Source organism: Clytia hemisphaerica, unplaced genomic scaffold (genome assembly GCF_902728285.1).
Source record: "Clytia hemisphaerica strain Z4C2 unplaced genomic scaffold, Clytia hemisphaerica genome assembly, whole genome shotgun sequence".
Taxonomy (NCBI): Eukaryota; Metazoa; Cnidaria; class Hydrozoa; order Leptothecata; family Clytiidae; genus Clytia; species Clytia hemisphaerica.
The window spans coordinates 105,080-119,920 of NW_027104535.1; the positions used below are offsets into that span (position 1 = coordinate 105,080).

The following is a 14,841-nucleotide window of genomic DNA, read 5'->3' on the forward strand; positions in this document are numbered from 1 at the left end:
GGGGTATGGTCTTAAGACAATTTTCAAAAAATTGACTTAAGTCTGTCTGGAATTGACACAACGTAATGTTTTTGAGTTATCACTTGATAATTATAATCCAAAGAATTGACCTAATTTCACCTATTGAATGTTTATAAGAAACTTTATATGTAATAAAACCCATAGTAGGTAATTTGACTTGTTCATTAAAAGTTGGTATTAATTTATGCTATTTTTTAAATTTTCGACCTTAGAATTTCGTATTTTGTACATTGTTCATTAGAGTAACTTTTGAGTGTTTTTTTAATGACATTTTTCTGGTATTTTTCTTATTATTAGATATTTTTAAAGAATTGTTGTAATTTATGGATTGGAAGCATTTTATTATTTTGTTATTTTTGATATATGAAGAATTCACTATGTCCAACAAGGGGTAGGGATACACAACCTTCATGGTCTCGTTCTTCTTAATCTAGCTGCATGTTTAGCTTGTTTTACAATTAATTCTTCGGGAAAAAGTTTTCACTCATACATATGGTCAAAATTATTATAGGTCCTAAAGAAACCAGCCTCTGGTGCATTGCAAAATGCTGTTTGTTCTTATTACAATAAAAATAATGCATGCTCTTGTTTCTTTTTAGATAATTCTCTAAATATATATTGATATATTTCCTGGTAAGATCGTTGATTCGAATGTCAGCCAAAATGATAGCATCTATAATGTCAAAGCCCAAATAGAATATCAAAAAGACTTCACACCAGAAATGCAGCGTTTGTTTTTCAATAACAAAGAATTGGAAAATGGTCAAACGTTGTCTTATTATGGTAAAATAAGTCTACAAGTCTATGTCTTGTGCTTCGTTTACGTGGCATGATTTCTGATTTTAATAATACGACAATTCTGATCCTCTTAATAAATTTCCGCAGAAAGGTAATATTTTGGGAACTGATAATTCCAAAAGAACTCCTTAAACAGAAAAGAAGACAATGTCACGGCTCAGCAACATCAAAATTAAAAATTGAATATACTGGACATTGCATCGTGAATGATAGGCAAAGACAGAAGTTAATAGAGTTAACTGACCTTTTTCATTCAATGCAACAAATGAAAAATAAGTCAGACACCATCTTTCAAGATACTAAAATCATTTTACCAACAATGTTTTTAAACTGATGATGGTGGTCGGATGACACCGAAACGTCTTGAATAAATTTTGATTTTATGAAAATAAAATGAAGTCGCTTCTGTGTTTGAAATTTTTATTGAACTCATTCAGGAGGATCAACCAATTTGATGATTTTACCAACAGATTTTTTAAACCTGTTCATTGGGAGTCATACAGCTCCAGCAGGCATTGATTGAAAAGTACAAAGGTGATGGTGGTCACAGGTTTCTTTTGAGGAGAACATCACCTACAATGGCATTTCTGCTATGGCAATTACTCACAGACTGTTCAATACACGTTAAATGATGATGAGGATTTTTCAGAAGGAAAGTTATGCTATTATACGGATGATGTCGGCTTGCTTGTTCCTCGTCGACCTGCAGGCACAATTTGCGTACACTGTTAGGAGTTACATGCCGTTACAAGATTGTTATCAGGGATACGATATGTCCTTTTTGTTGTTGATCACACAAATGAGTTGGGAGGAGGAGAAAATATTATAGAATTAAAGCCACGCGTATTGGATAAGATAAACACTGCAATGGATACAGTGGGTTCCGCATCATGCATCTGTTGAAGAAAGTGAGGTATATTATATTTTTCCTATCATGCTTGGTGTTACATACATGCTATCGTTCAACCAGCAGTATTGTGAGTCAAAAATAACCTTATGAACCTGTCTATTATTTTATTTTTAACTTTTCTCTTTTTCACAGCTTGATTTGAAACAAGAAGATAATGCCATTGTAACCCATCATCCTAAACGTGTTAAAAGAAAGTGACCTGTAGTGTAATTGCATTTTGAAAGAATAGTTTATTTTGGTCTTTTTATACTTTCAGAAGAGAACATTTTGTTCTGTGCATCAAACAGGAGATCTAAATCAAGTCAGTGTTAGATTTAAGTCACCAAGGGCTTATAAACTTCTTAAGTTCCTATGCAATAATAAAATCTTATTTTCTAGAGGTACTTGAAATGTTTTGAATCATAAATTTTCAGAAAAAGTAACATCAATCTCCTTTCGAGTAATAAAGTTTGGCTTTATAAAAATGTTTAATGTCTTTGTAATCTCAACCTATTTTACATCTTTACCCATTTAATACTAAAACATTTTCTGCTTACTATTTAGTTCACAATGCAGATATTTATAAAGTTAATAGCTGGTATAACTAAAACATTTAATGTTGAGCCAAACGACAGAATTCACACTGTCAAGGGTTGGATAACAGATGTGATTGGTGCCCCAATTGATCAGCAGCGATTGATATTTTGTGGCAAGCTATTGGAGGATCATAAGGCAATACGAGATTATAAAATTTATGAGGACTCCACCCTGCACATGGTACTTCGTTTGAGAGGCATGATATCAAATTTCTCTGAATTTGATGAAAAGGATCCACTTAATGCGTTTTTGATGCAAGGAGATGTTACCGGAGTTGAAATCTCAGAACAGCTTTTAAAAGAAAAGAGAAAAACATGTGATTTTGGTTCTAAAATATCAAAATTGAAACTGCATTATACTGGTGATGAAATTTTGAGTGATGAGCAAAGAAGAAAGTTGATCAATCTAGCTGACTTTACGCATTTCTTGCATCAAGTGAAAAAGAAGTCGGAAACTGTTTTTCAGGATATAAAAATCATCATACCCAATGGACTTTTGAATCAAATCATTGAAAGTGTTGGGGTTGAAGATACCTTGAAAAGTCACCACACAGAGACTTCTTGTAATACAAAATTTGTTTTGAGACGCACATCTCCGACACAAGGATGTTTGCCTTGGCATGTTGATGGAGTTTATTCAAATTCTGTTGTCCAATCCACTTTAAATGATGATAAAAGTTTCACTGGTGGAAAATTATGTTATTTCATTGATGACACAGGCTTGTTTATCCTCGTCGTCCTGCTGGAACTTTATCTGTGCATCAGAAAGAAATCATGTTGTCACAAAGATTGTTAAGTGGTGTGCGATATGTTCTCTTTGTGGTTGACTGCAGGAATCATTTAAGTGACTCTGAAGAAAATATTGTGACATTGGACCAGAAAATGTTGGATAAAATGAATGCTGCATTGAAAAGTTCATCAGAATCTGATGAAGAATCCGATGAAGAATCAGATGAGGATGAAGAATCAGACGAGGATGAAGAATTAGATGTTGAATCAGATGAAGATGATGATAAGAATAACAATGAACTCAGAACAGAGGTATACAAAATCTAATTTAGCAGCAAGATCTGAAAATACATTTATTACATTTCAGTGGAACATTGGGCTTTTCCAGAAAAATATTTTGCCCCCACTGTTGAGGATATTGATTTTTCGAAGTATCGAACCCCCTGGATATCCTACTTTATTAGTAAAGACCCCCTGGATATCCACTCTCAAAAATATGCTCAACCCCCTGGATATCCTCTCTTATAAAGATGCTTACACCTGGATATCGTAATTTTTTACTTGAAAAGACACTTTACTCCCTGGATATCTGCTCCCTTGTAGATATTTAACCCCGATAGCCGATAGCCTCAACAGGGGGGGGGGCACAGACTATTTCAGGAAAAGCCCATTAATGGTTAAAATATTTCCAACTTTCAGATTAGAACTGAAAAATCTCTGATCAAACTATGTATTGCTGTTTTAAAAGGTTGTTGTTGGTGGTGAAGAAATTAATGGGGAAGCTGATGACGGAGAAGCTGGTGCAAGAGGTGCAAAACGAGCCAGAAGACACTGAATGATATATATCATGATAGACATTTGTTGTTTCTGATTTTGTTATTTTTGTTCATGAATTTATCGATAAATACAAAACATGTCCCATGGGCTTCACATACTGTTTGTCACTCTCTCAGCCATAGCACTCCTTATTTTTTATGCACTATAAAAATGAACTCAGCTAACTATAGTTCTTTTGTATGTTTCAGACAATATGCAAATATTTGTGAAGACTTTAACTGGTAAAACTTTAGCTTTGAAATGTGATCCAAATTATACAATACATGACTGCCAATGCCAAATACAAGATATGGAAGGTATCCCTCCTTCTGCACAACGTTTAATTTTTACTGGAAAGCAATTGGAAGTTCATCACAAATTGATTGACTATGGTATTAAAAAGGAAGATACTCTGCACTTAGTACTTCGATTGCGAGGGATGATATCCAATTTCTCTGAATACGATGTCACTGACCCTGTAACAGCATTTTTAATGAAAGGTGACATAACTGGAGTTGAAATCTCAGATGAACTTTTAAAAGAGAAAAGGAAATCTATTCCAAACAGTGCGGAATACTCCAAATTGAAGATGGAGTACACTCATGAAAGTATAATGAGTGAAAATCAAAGAAAAAAATTACTCGGTGTGGCTGACTACATTCATTCTTTGCAACAAATTAGAAGAAAACCTCAGCAGGTTTTACAAGATATTAAAATTATATTACCTGATGGTGTGATCAATGAAATTACTCTTGTAAGGTGTATTGAAAAGATTCTGAAAAGTCACCATCCATCAAACTCAGGTTTGAAACTGGTTCTAAGGAGAACATGCCCAACTGAAGGATGTCTACCTTGGCATGTTGATGGAAGTTATTCTCAAGGTGTAGTTCAATACACACTTAACAGTGATAACGAGTACACTGGAGGGAGATTATGTTATTATACTGATGATGTTGGTCTTTTTGTACCGCAGCGATCAGCAGGTACTCTATCTATACATCAAAGAGAAATACATGCAGTCACCAAATTATTGTCAGGTGTACGATATGTCCTTTTTGTTGTTGATGGCACCAATGATTTAGGTGGTTCCGATGCAAATATTGTGAAGTTAAGACCAAAACTCTTGGCAAAAATGAAATCCTCAATGGAACTGTTAGATTGTGATTCAGATGACGAGGTTGGTGAAAACAGCAATATTAATAAAGTATATTTTGTCTTCATTTCAATCAACAAAGTTTAAATAGAATATTTTGGAAGGTTATTTAGCAAAATTTCAAGACTATGTGCTCTAATTTGCTGTGTAGAATCAATTCCTTCTCAAACAAAAAACCTTGCTTTGACCACTGGCATATGACACTCTGCTGCCAGCTATGTACTATCAGATTGAAAAATTGTAAAAGCTTTTACAGCATAGCTGTAGTAATAGTTTCCGAAAGATGTGTCCAAAGTTACATCTCAAACTCTTGTTTAGGACGATGAAAGTGATACGAGAAGTAACAAAAGGGATCAGAAGGAAGACCCAACTCCAAGTCGTGCGAAACGAGCCAGAAAAAACTGATTCTACTTGATTCTACACAACCATTTTTTTATGTTTTACTGTTGACGTTTCTGCTGGATTACTGGGAAACCTCACATTGAAAATACCTGAAAATACTCTGAAACACTATTACCACAGTGGGTGTTGATAACAATCTAAAAATTGTTGTGAGAAGTATGGTTCTACTAGTAGATGTACATTATATTGTCATATTCTCAAGGTGTAGTTCAACACACACTTAACAGCACCAAGGAACTTACTGCAGGGAGATTATGTTATATGCTAATGAAATTTGGTCTAATTGTGCTACATTATTGATTACGTTAGTCTGATTGTGCTGTTATACTGGCAACGTTAGTCTGTTTATACCTCAATGTCCTGAGGTGCAGACACCTTTAATGTACATTGTAGAGAAAAAGTGTTAACTGGGTACATTATTTCCCGTTTGTTGCTCGTAGAGCAAATTATTTGGGGAGAAGGAACGATGCTCATGTTATTATATGGATAAATAAGTCGAAGAATTCTGCAGCAAAGAAGTGATATAGGTGTCTGGGTAGTGTTTGAAACAATGGTGACGTTTTTAGAAAAATCAGTACCTCTTTTAAGCCTTATAGTGTACTGCAAAGGAATGAAAACCAAACTCAAAATGAAATCGTTATGTAATTGTAAATAGGCTTTGAGACCAAGCCAGTCCTTTGTTTATATTTTTGGAGGACAAAACTACAAGTCTAGTAAAAAACTGTTCACTTGTTAACACAAGACCTGGTGTTAACAGCTAGAATGATATATTTATAGTCTAGAATACAAGCTCCATAATCAAAATAAAACATAACACATTTTCATTAACGATATTTAGACCACTTTACGTGTCTTTTTCAAGTTCATGCTCAACGTTGCCAGTATAAAAAGCTCCATAAACAATATTCTTAAGATTTTTAAAATGTACATAGTAAAAAAAGAAAACACTTTATTTACACTTCTTTTGAGATGGTCAACTCTGTATGTAAATTTTTTGAGAACCTCTGTATTCTTAAGAACCTCTGTGTGTTAGGAAATGTTCAAACCCTGCTCCTGGTGTTATTCAAGTAACCAAGAGTATGTAGTGTTTTTGCAAGTTTTCCCTTTTATTGCAATATTGATAACAAGCATAACAATTCTTATTCCTCCATTTCAGTCATAATGCAGATTTTTGTACAAACATTAACAGACAAAATAATAACATTGGAAGTTGAACCAAGCGATACTATAGATAATGTCAAAGCCAAAATTGAAGAAAAGGAGGGTATCAAACCAGACCAACAACGTCTGATTTTTGCAGGCAGACAGCTGGAAGATGGGCGTACGATTTCTGATTATAATATTCAATGTAATATGCAGTTGCACTTAGTACTTCGATTGCGAGGGATGATATCCAATTTCTCTGAATACGATGTCACTGACCCTGTTACAGCATTTTTAATGAAAGGTGACATAAGTGGAGTTGAAATCTCAGATGAACTTTTAAAGGAGAAACGTGAGAGATTTGATGGTGCTGAAACTACAACGTTGAAACTTGAATATACTTGTGACAACATTATGGATAACGGTCAAAGAAAGAAATTGATAGGCGTTGCTGATTACATCCACTCATTGCAACAAATACAAAACAAATCAGGAATTATCTTACAAGATATCAAAATTGTATTTCCTGAAGGTATGTTGAATCAAATTACTGAAAGTGATTCAGTTGAGAATCTTTTGAAAAGTCACCATGTTAGCTCTTATGGAAAGAAATTAGTACTGCGGAGAACAGCGCCCACTGAAGGATGTCTACCCTGGCATGTTGATGGGCCTTACTCTCAAACTGTCGTTCAATACACGCTCAACGATGATAAAGAATTCAGAGGAGGTAGATTGTGTTATTACACAGAGGATGTAGGCCTGCTTGTTCCTCGCCGTCCTACAGGCACCTTGTGTGTACATCATAGAGAGATGCATGCAGTCTCAAAGCTGTTAAGTGGGGTACGATATGTTTTCTTTGTTGTTGATGATATAAATGATTTGGGTGAGCAAACTGGAGCAAATATTATCACATTGGAGCAATCAATCATTGATACAATGACCGCAACTTTAGGGGTGTTAAAGTAATCTCAATCATACGAAAAACTAGGCTACGTCATATCTTCTTAATATTTTTGTTTCCAAAAATATACACGAACCGAACTCGTAGAAATTTTGTTGGCTCTAGAGAGAATCACCCTTCTTGATGGTGAAGTTTCAATCAGAATCTTCATTCTGTGTTGAAGTCTTCTTCTTGTTCAGCTTCACTGACACTTACTCCCTTCACCAATCAGTTTGATTTAGTAATATTTTATATATATTATACCTTTATATTTAGTACAAAAAAAAGTTATTAGTAAATAAGAAATCCAAAATACTACAGTATCAAAAATGGCAGATTTAGTGATATCTGGTCAGGTGCATTGAAGCTTTGTTTACATATTTTGTTTTTATACTTTTTAGCAACAAAAATACAAAAAAAAATACAAAAATAATTCTTCTCCTACGACAAGAATCATAACATCGACAATGGCAGACTTGGTGACTTCTGGACAAATCGTGTTGTTGGTATGGGGTGCATCTCCACCACCATCAAACATGGAGAACTATGTCAACGAATTGAGAACAAAGACTGGTGCAGATGGTTTCGTCCAAGTGGAGAACGCTGAAATGCTCCTGCAATGTAAACTTGATAATTTGTTTTATCTATCTAATCGAAATCTTGTCAGCAAAATTGCTCAGGATCCCGATTTGTTCTTTTAAACTCAAAGACTTAAATATACATGGCTCTTATATTCAGAATTAAACATTTATTTGTCAACAAGTAAACAAATACATTACTGTCAGTTTCACCGTAATGACAGTAATGTATTTCTTTACTTGTTGACAAATAAATGTTTGATTCTAAATCAGCTCTACTTGGTATAGAGCACTTTGCACTACAAAGATTACCTTCATGTTTCTGGCTTTCATATTCATAAATTTAAAACTGTTCTTTCGCTTAAAATATAAAATTTTTATAGCCATAAATTGTTGTTTCAAGTGAAAGTCACAACAAATTGCTGTCTTAGTATTCAAATATTCACCCATGTTGGAATTGAAACAATCGAATGAAACCTTTGAAACTTTGTTTCATTCGTCGATAAAGTGATCAACAATTTTTATTTATCCTTTTTCCTTTACAGCAAAACATGACAAATCCAAATTCGATGCTGTTTTATCAGGGACCATTTCACCAGAAGCAGGCTTCCAACATTCTGATGAAATCTTAGCCGAAATTCTTAAAACATTGAAACCGAATGGACAATTATTCATAAATGATGGGAAAGGTTTGACAGAAGGAGTTTGAATAAATTTTCGTCTGTTTTCCGTTTTAATCCACGTCTTTAAACTTGTTTTTACCTCTTTGATATATCAGCTTCTTTAACCATAGTCATGTATCCTCAACTTGTTCATTTTTCAAAAATAATAATTTTTTGAGCGTGTTTTTTTGATGGGGACGAGATTTTGCATCTCAAACAATATTGATTAGAACAATTTTAGCCGATTAGACTTCTGGAACCCTCAGATTTTGTTGATCAAACTTATTTGGCCTATGCATGATGCAAATGATACTGGAGTTGAGCCCAGTACGGTTCGCACGTTCGACTGTTAAGAATAGCACTGCCTTAATATTGACAACAAAAATTCTATTCAACTCAACCTTTTTCCCTATAAAAACATAAACAAAATTACATAAAACAAAATGATTGTGTTACTTAGCTGTTAGAAGTAAATTCTTCCAGTGTTTTTATACGTATTTTTTCTTTCTATTTTCTACAGATCGGCCGTTGGATAAATTGAAGTCCACTCTCACGATGACCGGCTATACTACCATACAAATTGTATTCTTGTTTTTTTATATTAGCGTGATTATGTATCGGAGATATTCTACGGCTACGGTTGCGGGGCTGCCCATACGGGTCGTCACCAAAGGCGACATGTCGTTGTCTACTTTGCTCTGTACGGGAAAAACACCAAAACACCGTCTAAGCAAAGTCGACATAATGCCGTACGTCAAATATCGAACTTGCTTTCACCCGCCATTACTTGCCTTACTCGCCATTTCCCTCGCCACTTTAGCCGTAGCCGTAGAGAATTCCAGATACATAATCTCGCTATTACTTTCCAGTTCTACGTTTTGTTTTTATTGCTATCTAAAAGTTAGCCCGAGCGATATAACTTTTTATCGTCAACATGAAAAATATGAGAATCTAACTGGCTAATAGAGAAGCGATGTTTCCCGTATTTCAACAAAGGCTCGGAAAAAATTAGAACTCGAAAAATATATCCCATATTATTATATACCTGTAGGCAAAAACAGCCATTGAATAATTCCTGATATACCATGGCTATTATACCACGGTAGAATTTTTTTTCACATTTTGCATTCAAAGTTTGATTTTTTTGTCGCTCTTGTTGTTATCAAAGAAATTCATTAAAAAAAATCTATTGTGAATTTCATGAACAATTTTATGACTCAAAGTAATTAAGAAAATCATTAAAAAAGAAAAATAATTCGAACGTTCGATTATGGGAGTGTTTTATGTGAAACGTTCGACTATTGACATAATTAATGTTTTTTGGTTTTTGCCTCTAGGTATATAATAAAACATATATTCAATAGGTTTTCGTTGGTTATTGGATTTATTAACCCTCGGTGATGTATATTCAACTCGGCTCCGCCTCATTGAATATTACATCACCTCGGGTTAATAAATCTCAATAACCAACTTTTACCCATTGAATATCTGCTTATTGTACTCTGTATTGTCCTTGCAATAACTATTACATATAATTTGAGTTTACAAAATATATCATTGTCCAAAGTTTATTTATTGGATCGTTTGATATCAACTCTCATTGTGTATTTTGTATAAATCAAAAACGTAAAATCACATTTTCTTCTAACAATATTTCGATCTTTGCAGAACTTTATCAAGTTTTTTTTTTGATTCATTGATCCACGTAAATCTTTGTCTTTTAATGTTCGATCTATATTTTGTATACTTACTTTCCAGAAAGAAAACTCAACATCGTCAGATTATCAGGTACTTCATTGTGGAGAATCATTTTTTGAAATTATTTTTTACTTCTAGGAAGTATTCTCTATTTTCCAATAAGGTTAAAAAAAATAATTCTTTCAAAAATTACAAAATACCAACTTTAACCCTTTAACTGCCGTTCGTGTTTTTTAAGGTTCGACCTATTTGCCACGGAAAAAAAAGAAGGTTCGACCTATTCGCCAGATATCGGCATATGTCGACAAAAGCAGCCACAGAGATTACCATCACATTTTAGCTTTATTTTCTGAAAAATATAAGAAATAAAAGTGATATATGTTTACTTTAAGTGAAATATTTCCATATTGTACGAGCAAATGTCTGATAACTGGTTTATCGGTGACCCAAAAAATGCACTTTTTGTGTTGGAGGGCACTTTTGTAGCAAAGTGACGTTAGATTGCTTCTACCGCTACAATGCAACAACATCTTTTCGTCAATTTATATTTTGTACATGTAAAATACAAGATATATTGTACTCTTTTTAACCAATCAGATTGCAGATATTTTTTGGATTGCCGATAAGTATAATTATGAAAAACATCTTTGAAACATATTTTAATTATTCAAACTGTGCTATTTAATGAAATCTAGTTCAAAATCAAACTACCAATGAACTTAAAGAAAAAACCTCTGGCAAATAAGTCGGGATCTCTCAGCGGCACTGAAAGGGTTAAAGATGGTTTAAAACAGTTTTTTGAGTGTTAGATTTTCTTCGAAACTTTGTAAGCTTTAAAAATATATTCTCTTTTTCACAGATCAAATGTCAGAAACCAAATTTCGAAGTTGGAAAATCAAACAAACTCTCATTTGCTAAAAAAAGTATGAACATACACATTTCTTATAAGAAAAAACTATGTAAGAACAAAGGCTTCGATAGCCGAAATATCAAGAATAAGATAAGAACAATTTAAGGCTTTTTGGACACTAAAACACCCAGTTTGTTAGTAAAATAACAAAAGCACTGAAAATAAGAACATGTTAAGAACATTTTTAAGCCTTATAACTCAAAATATTAATTAATGTTAAAGTTTTCCTCGAAAGGAAATTGAACCTTTTTTGAATCCGTCCTCCTTCTTCTTAAGGATCTCCAACTAAAAGGTGTTAAACTTTTCTAATCCTAATAGGATCAGATGAAGCTGATTCAGTCCTCCTAAAGCTAGACAGGATACCCGTTCTGTATTTTTATAATCTGATGTATACAGGACGGGTATGACCTGTGAGGCAGATTTCTGCCTCAAAAACTTGACAGTGGAAAATTCGAATTTAGCGCTGTCCTCACTTACTAAAATAAAAACCAAATTTCGGAAGTTGCGCTCTCTCTAAGAAAGTGTGACCAGTAAAAGAATAACAAAATTTGATTGGCTATGTTTTCAACCGTTATTAGGATCTGGGAAATTCAAACTCTCAGCCCATTCCATGCTATATATTTCGCCATCAGCATATAGAATAAGAAATCATAGCATGGATCTGCAGGCTATCCTAAAGCAGAATGAAACCAATTATTCTTCATTTTTTGCACTTTTCAGCTCAAAACAAAGATGTTGTCAGCATATGGACGTTATCAGCAAACGATACAAATGATGAAAATGTGGTAAATAAAAAATCATTTGGTATTGTTCATAATTGATAGATTGATTCAGTTGTTTCTCATTTGCATACTTTAGATTAGATCAAAGGTACTCTTTGAAGCCCAAGAGCCTGTAAGAACTTAGGCTACGTCGTATCTATCTCGTTCCCAGCGTAAAACTCTTACTAGAGTAAGGCCTAAAAGCCTGAATCTTTCTTTTTTGTAGACTAGTTTAGAACCCAGGTATCAAATGAGTGTAAAGATAGCTTTGTAGATCTACATTGTCCACTCGATCTGAGCCAAGTTCAGCCTACCCTTAACAGTGCAGATCATAGCATAAAAGGAGAGCATAGCATAAAGGTTCAACTTCCAGCCCGGTTTTATCATAGACTCATAAAGATAATTTTAAAGCCTCCTTTCTGGTTGATATGAGTAAGCAAGTAAGTAAGTAAGTCTGCGACCGCAGTCGGAGGCGACCCGAAGGCTTCTCTTTCGATAGCTGTCCACCCGAAGGTAGGAGAGGGCGCCACTTTTTCTCCCTGGATTTCTCCACTTACTCTTGATCCTTCTCTTAATTGCTGAGAATCAAGCAGAGAGGCATCAAGTACCATTTTGAGAATCTTTGGTTGAACCCACAACCTTGTGAACCGGATGCTCTACCACCGGTTGAAATGTTTTTTTATGATCTTCATTCATAGGCAATCATTGATTCTGACGCACTGTTAGACGAGAACGATTTGAAAAAACCTGATCTTTCTGGAATCATAAGTATACAACTTGAAAATACTTTTTTCAACCAAACACCAGCTTGCACACAACGTTATTTTAACGTTTATCTAACGTTCACAACGTCCATACAACGTCAGATTAACGTTGTGTCCCAGCTGGGACAGGATTGATACAATCAAACACTTTTTCCTCGTTCTGTAAAAATTGCAATCTTTTGAAAATCGCTATTTGAATTCCAAAAAACACAGATTTCAATTTTCTTTTCGTTTCAATCTTTGTCTTTGTAATTGTTTGTCATATTGTCGAAAATTTTTAACTACTTAAATACTGTTTCCTTCTTTCCTAGCTGATTGTGGTACAAGCAAATCTGGTAAACGAAAAGCTTGCAAAGGATGGTATGTACGGATTTTTGAATTAGCACCTGTTGTAAGCTTTTAATACGAGGCATTCTAATTTTCCATTATATAATTAACAAATTCTTTTTACAAATAAAAATCATCAATTAAAACATGGAATTTAAAGTGTTGATAATTAATTATCTGTCGGAGCACTCTTTATTGTGGTATAAGAAATTATTAAGCAATATTAAGACATGTTTAATTTTTATGTAGCTGTGCAGCACATGTTTGGCTAAGTTATGTAATTTCCGCCATTATGGTAGCAAGCGTTCGATTCGCGTAAAGGAATCGCCTCTACAGATTCGAATGCGTGTTTCAGTTTTCGTGGTGGAAATTACGTAACCTAAAAAACAAAACATAAGTCTCGACACCTCTTTTTTGTGCTAGTTCTACTCCGACTCTACTAATGGAAGAGAGTACTTTTTGTTTGAGTGAAAAATCTGTAAGAGCATGTAATGGCTTGTCAGCAAAATGTACAAAGGCTCTAGCTTGTGGAGACCTTGGCTTAAATTTTCAGCCTTAAAGTTGCCAAAATGATGTTTTTTCTCTGAAAAGATACCCATGAAGAAGTAGGATATCCTACTTAAGAGTAGTTTTCAAAAACTACTTCATTCTCCATTATTTTCCAAAAACTATTTAATTCTTCATTATTTTTCAGCTCTTGTGGGTTAAAAGAAGAATTATCCGGTGAAGCTGCACCTGCCGTCAAATCTGCTTGTGGAAGTGTAAGGAAAAATATAATGTAGGCGGTTTCTACGTGACAGAGAGCTAACCTAATCTAAAGTTAAACTATTTCAAACTTCGTAGAAGGGCAATATCGACTTAAAAGTCTTTGTCTTTTTATATTGTTTTTTTTGAGAGCTTTGGTATAATTTTTTTTTATAAAAGATGTCACAGGTCTTAAGGGTTTGCCCCTGCTATTAAGAAATAAATAACGAGATTGCCAATTATTATCTTGAATGATCATTACATCCAGACTAATCTACTCTTCCTACCATTATATATCCATTTTTATGTTTTAGTGTTACCTTGGAGACGCATTCCGTTGTGCAAGCTGTCCGTATCTTGGCATGCCTCCTTTCAAATCTGGTGAACAAATTACGTTATCTGATCGCCAGTTGCAGCCGGATGTTTATTGATGTTCTAAAGGCTTTTGTTTCGTAAAATATCTCTCATTGCTGTTGGTGTGGGATACCGGTGGCTTTTTTGGTTTGGTACATTCGAGCCCTGGAACAGAGGTCGATATGACTGTGTGGCTCTTTGCCATAGCTAATAAAAGATAACCTATTGAATGTCTTTTTTCATACCAAATTTTGATTCAGTAGCAACAAAATAAGTTTATCAAATGGCTTCTTGTTTAATTTTCGCAGTGTCTTGTTAGGGAATTTAGATTATCAATTAAGCTTACCTTGTCTTTTGGTGAATTTCAAGCAAACGATGGAAAAATATCACTGATTTTTTAAAGCTTTTTGATTTTTATATTTATGTGTATTTTGTTTTGTAAAAGAAAAATCGAAATTTACAACATCGCTAACATGTTCTTTTCACTTTTACAAAGTTTATAAAATTTATTTCAGCAGCCCTAAAATAGATAATTTTGCTGAGGCTCGTGAAATTT

At 34.0% G+C, this 14,841-nt stretch overlaps 4 protein-coding genes across 5 annotated transcripts; all 4 read left to right on the forward strand.

Annotated features, from left to right (window-relative positions):
- The first annotated feature begins 618 nt into the window (after window positions 1-618).
- On the forward strand, window positions 619-3,963 carry LOC136822542 (uncharacterized). Of its 2 annotated transcripts, XM_067078808.1 has the most exons (5): window positions 619-1,140; window positions 1,290-1,359; window positions 1,649-1,711; window positions 2,273-3,345; window positions 3,782-3,963. In XM_067078808.1, the coding sequence occupies exons 4-5, from the start codon at window positions 3,079-3,081 to the stop codon at window positions 3,866-3,868; spliced, it is 354 nt and encodes a 117-aa protein (XP_066934909.1). In that variant the 5' UTR covers window positions 619-1,140; window positions 1,290-1,359; window positions 1,649-1,711; window positions 2,273-3,078; the 3' UTR covers window positions 3,869-3,963. The 2 variants fall into 2 exon arrangements, with proteins under 2 accessions (XP_066934909.1, XP_066934907.1); XM_067078806.1 differs by having other exon boundaries at window positions 1,290-1,732; window positions 1,862-3,345.
- Window positions 3,964-4,032: 69 nt separating this feature from the next.
- LOC136822540 (uncharacterized) lies at window positions 4,033-5,160 on the forward strand. The gene has a single exon (XM_067078804.1). It carries the CDS (start codon window positions 4,064-4,066, stop codon window positions 5,087-5,089), a length of 1,026 nt encoding a protein of 341 aa, XP_066934905.1. The 5' UTR covers window positions 4,033-4,063; the 3' UTR covers window positions 5,090-5,160.
- Window positions 5,161-6,530: 1,370 nt separating this feature from the next.
- Window positions 6,531-7,676, forward strand: LOC136822541 (uncharacterized). The gene has a single exon (XM_067078805.1). The coding sequence runs from the start codon at window positions 6,566-6,568 to the stop codon at window positions 7,511-7,513; it is 948 nt and encodes a 315-aa protein (XP_066934906.1). The 5' UTR covers window positions 6,531-6,565; the 3' UTR covers window positions 7,514-7,676.
- A 214-nt stretch (window positions 7,677-7,890) lies between these two features.
- On the forward strand, window positions 7,891-14,750 carry LOC136822508 (anamorsin homolog). The gene is made up of 10 exons (XM_067078775.1): window positions 7,891-8,108; window positions 8,611-8,754; window positions 9,248-9,309; window positions 10,486-10,515; window positions 11,285-11,348; window positions 12,056-12,120; window positions 12,795-12,864; window positions 13,172-13,220; window positions 13,882-13,948; window positions 14,246-14,750. Exons 1-10 carry the CDS (start codon window positions 7,955-7,957, stop codon window positions 14,360-14,362), a joined length of 822 nt encoding a protein of 273 aa, XP_066934876.1. The 5' UTR covers window positions 7,891-7,954; the 3' UTR covers window positions 14,363-14,750.
- The last annotated feature ends 91 nt before the right edge of the window (window positions 14,751-14,841 follow it).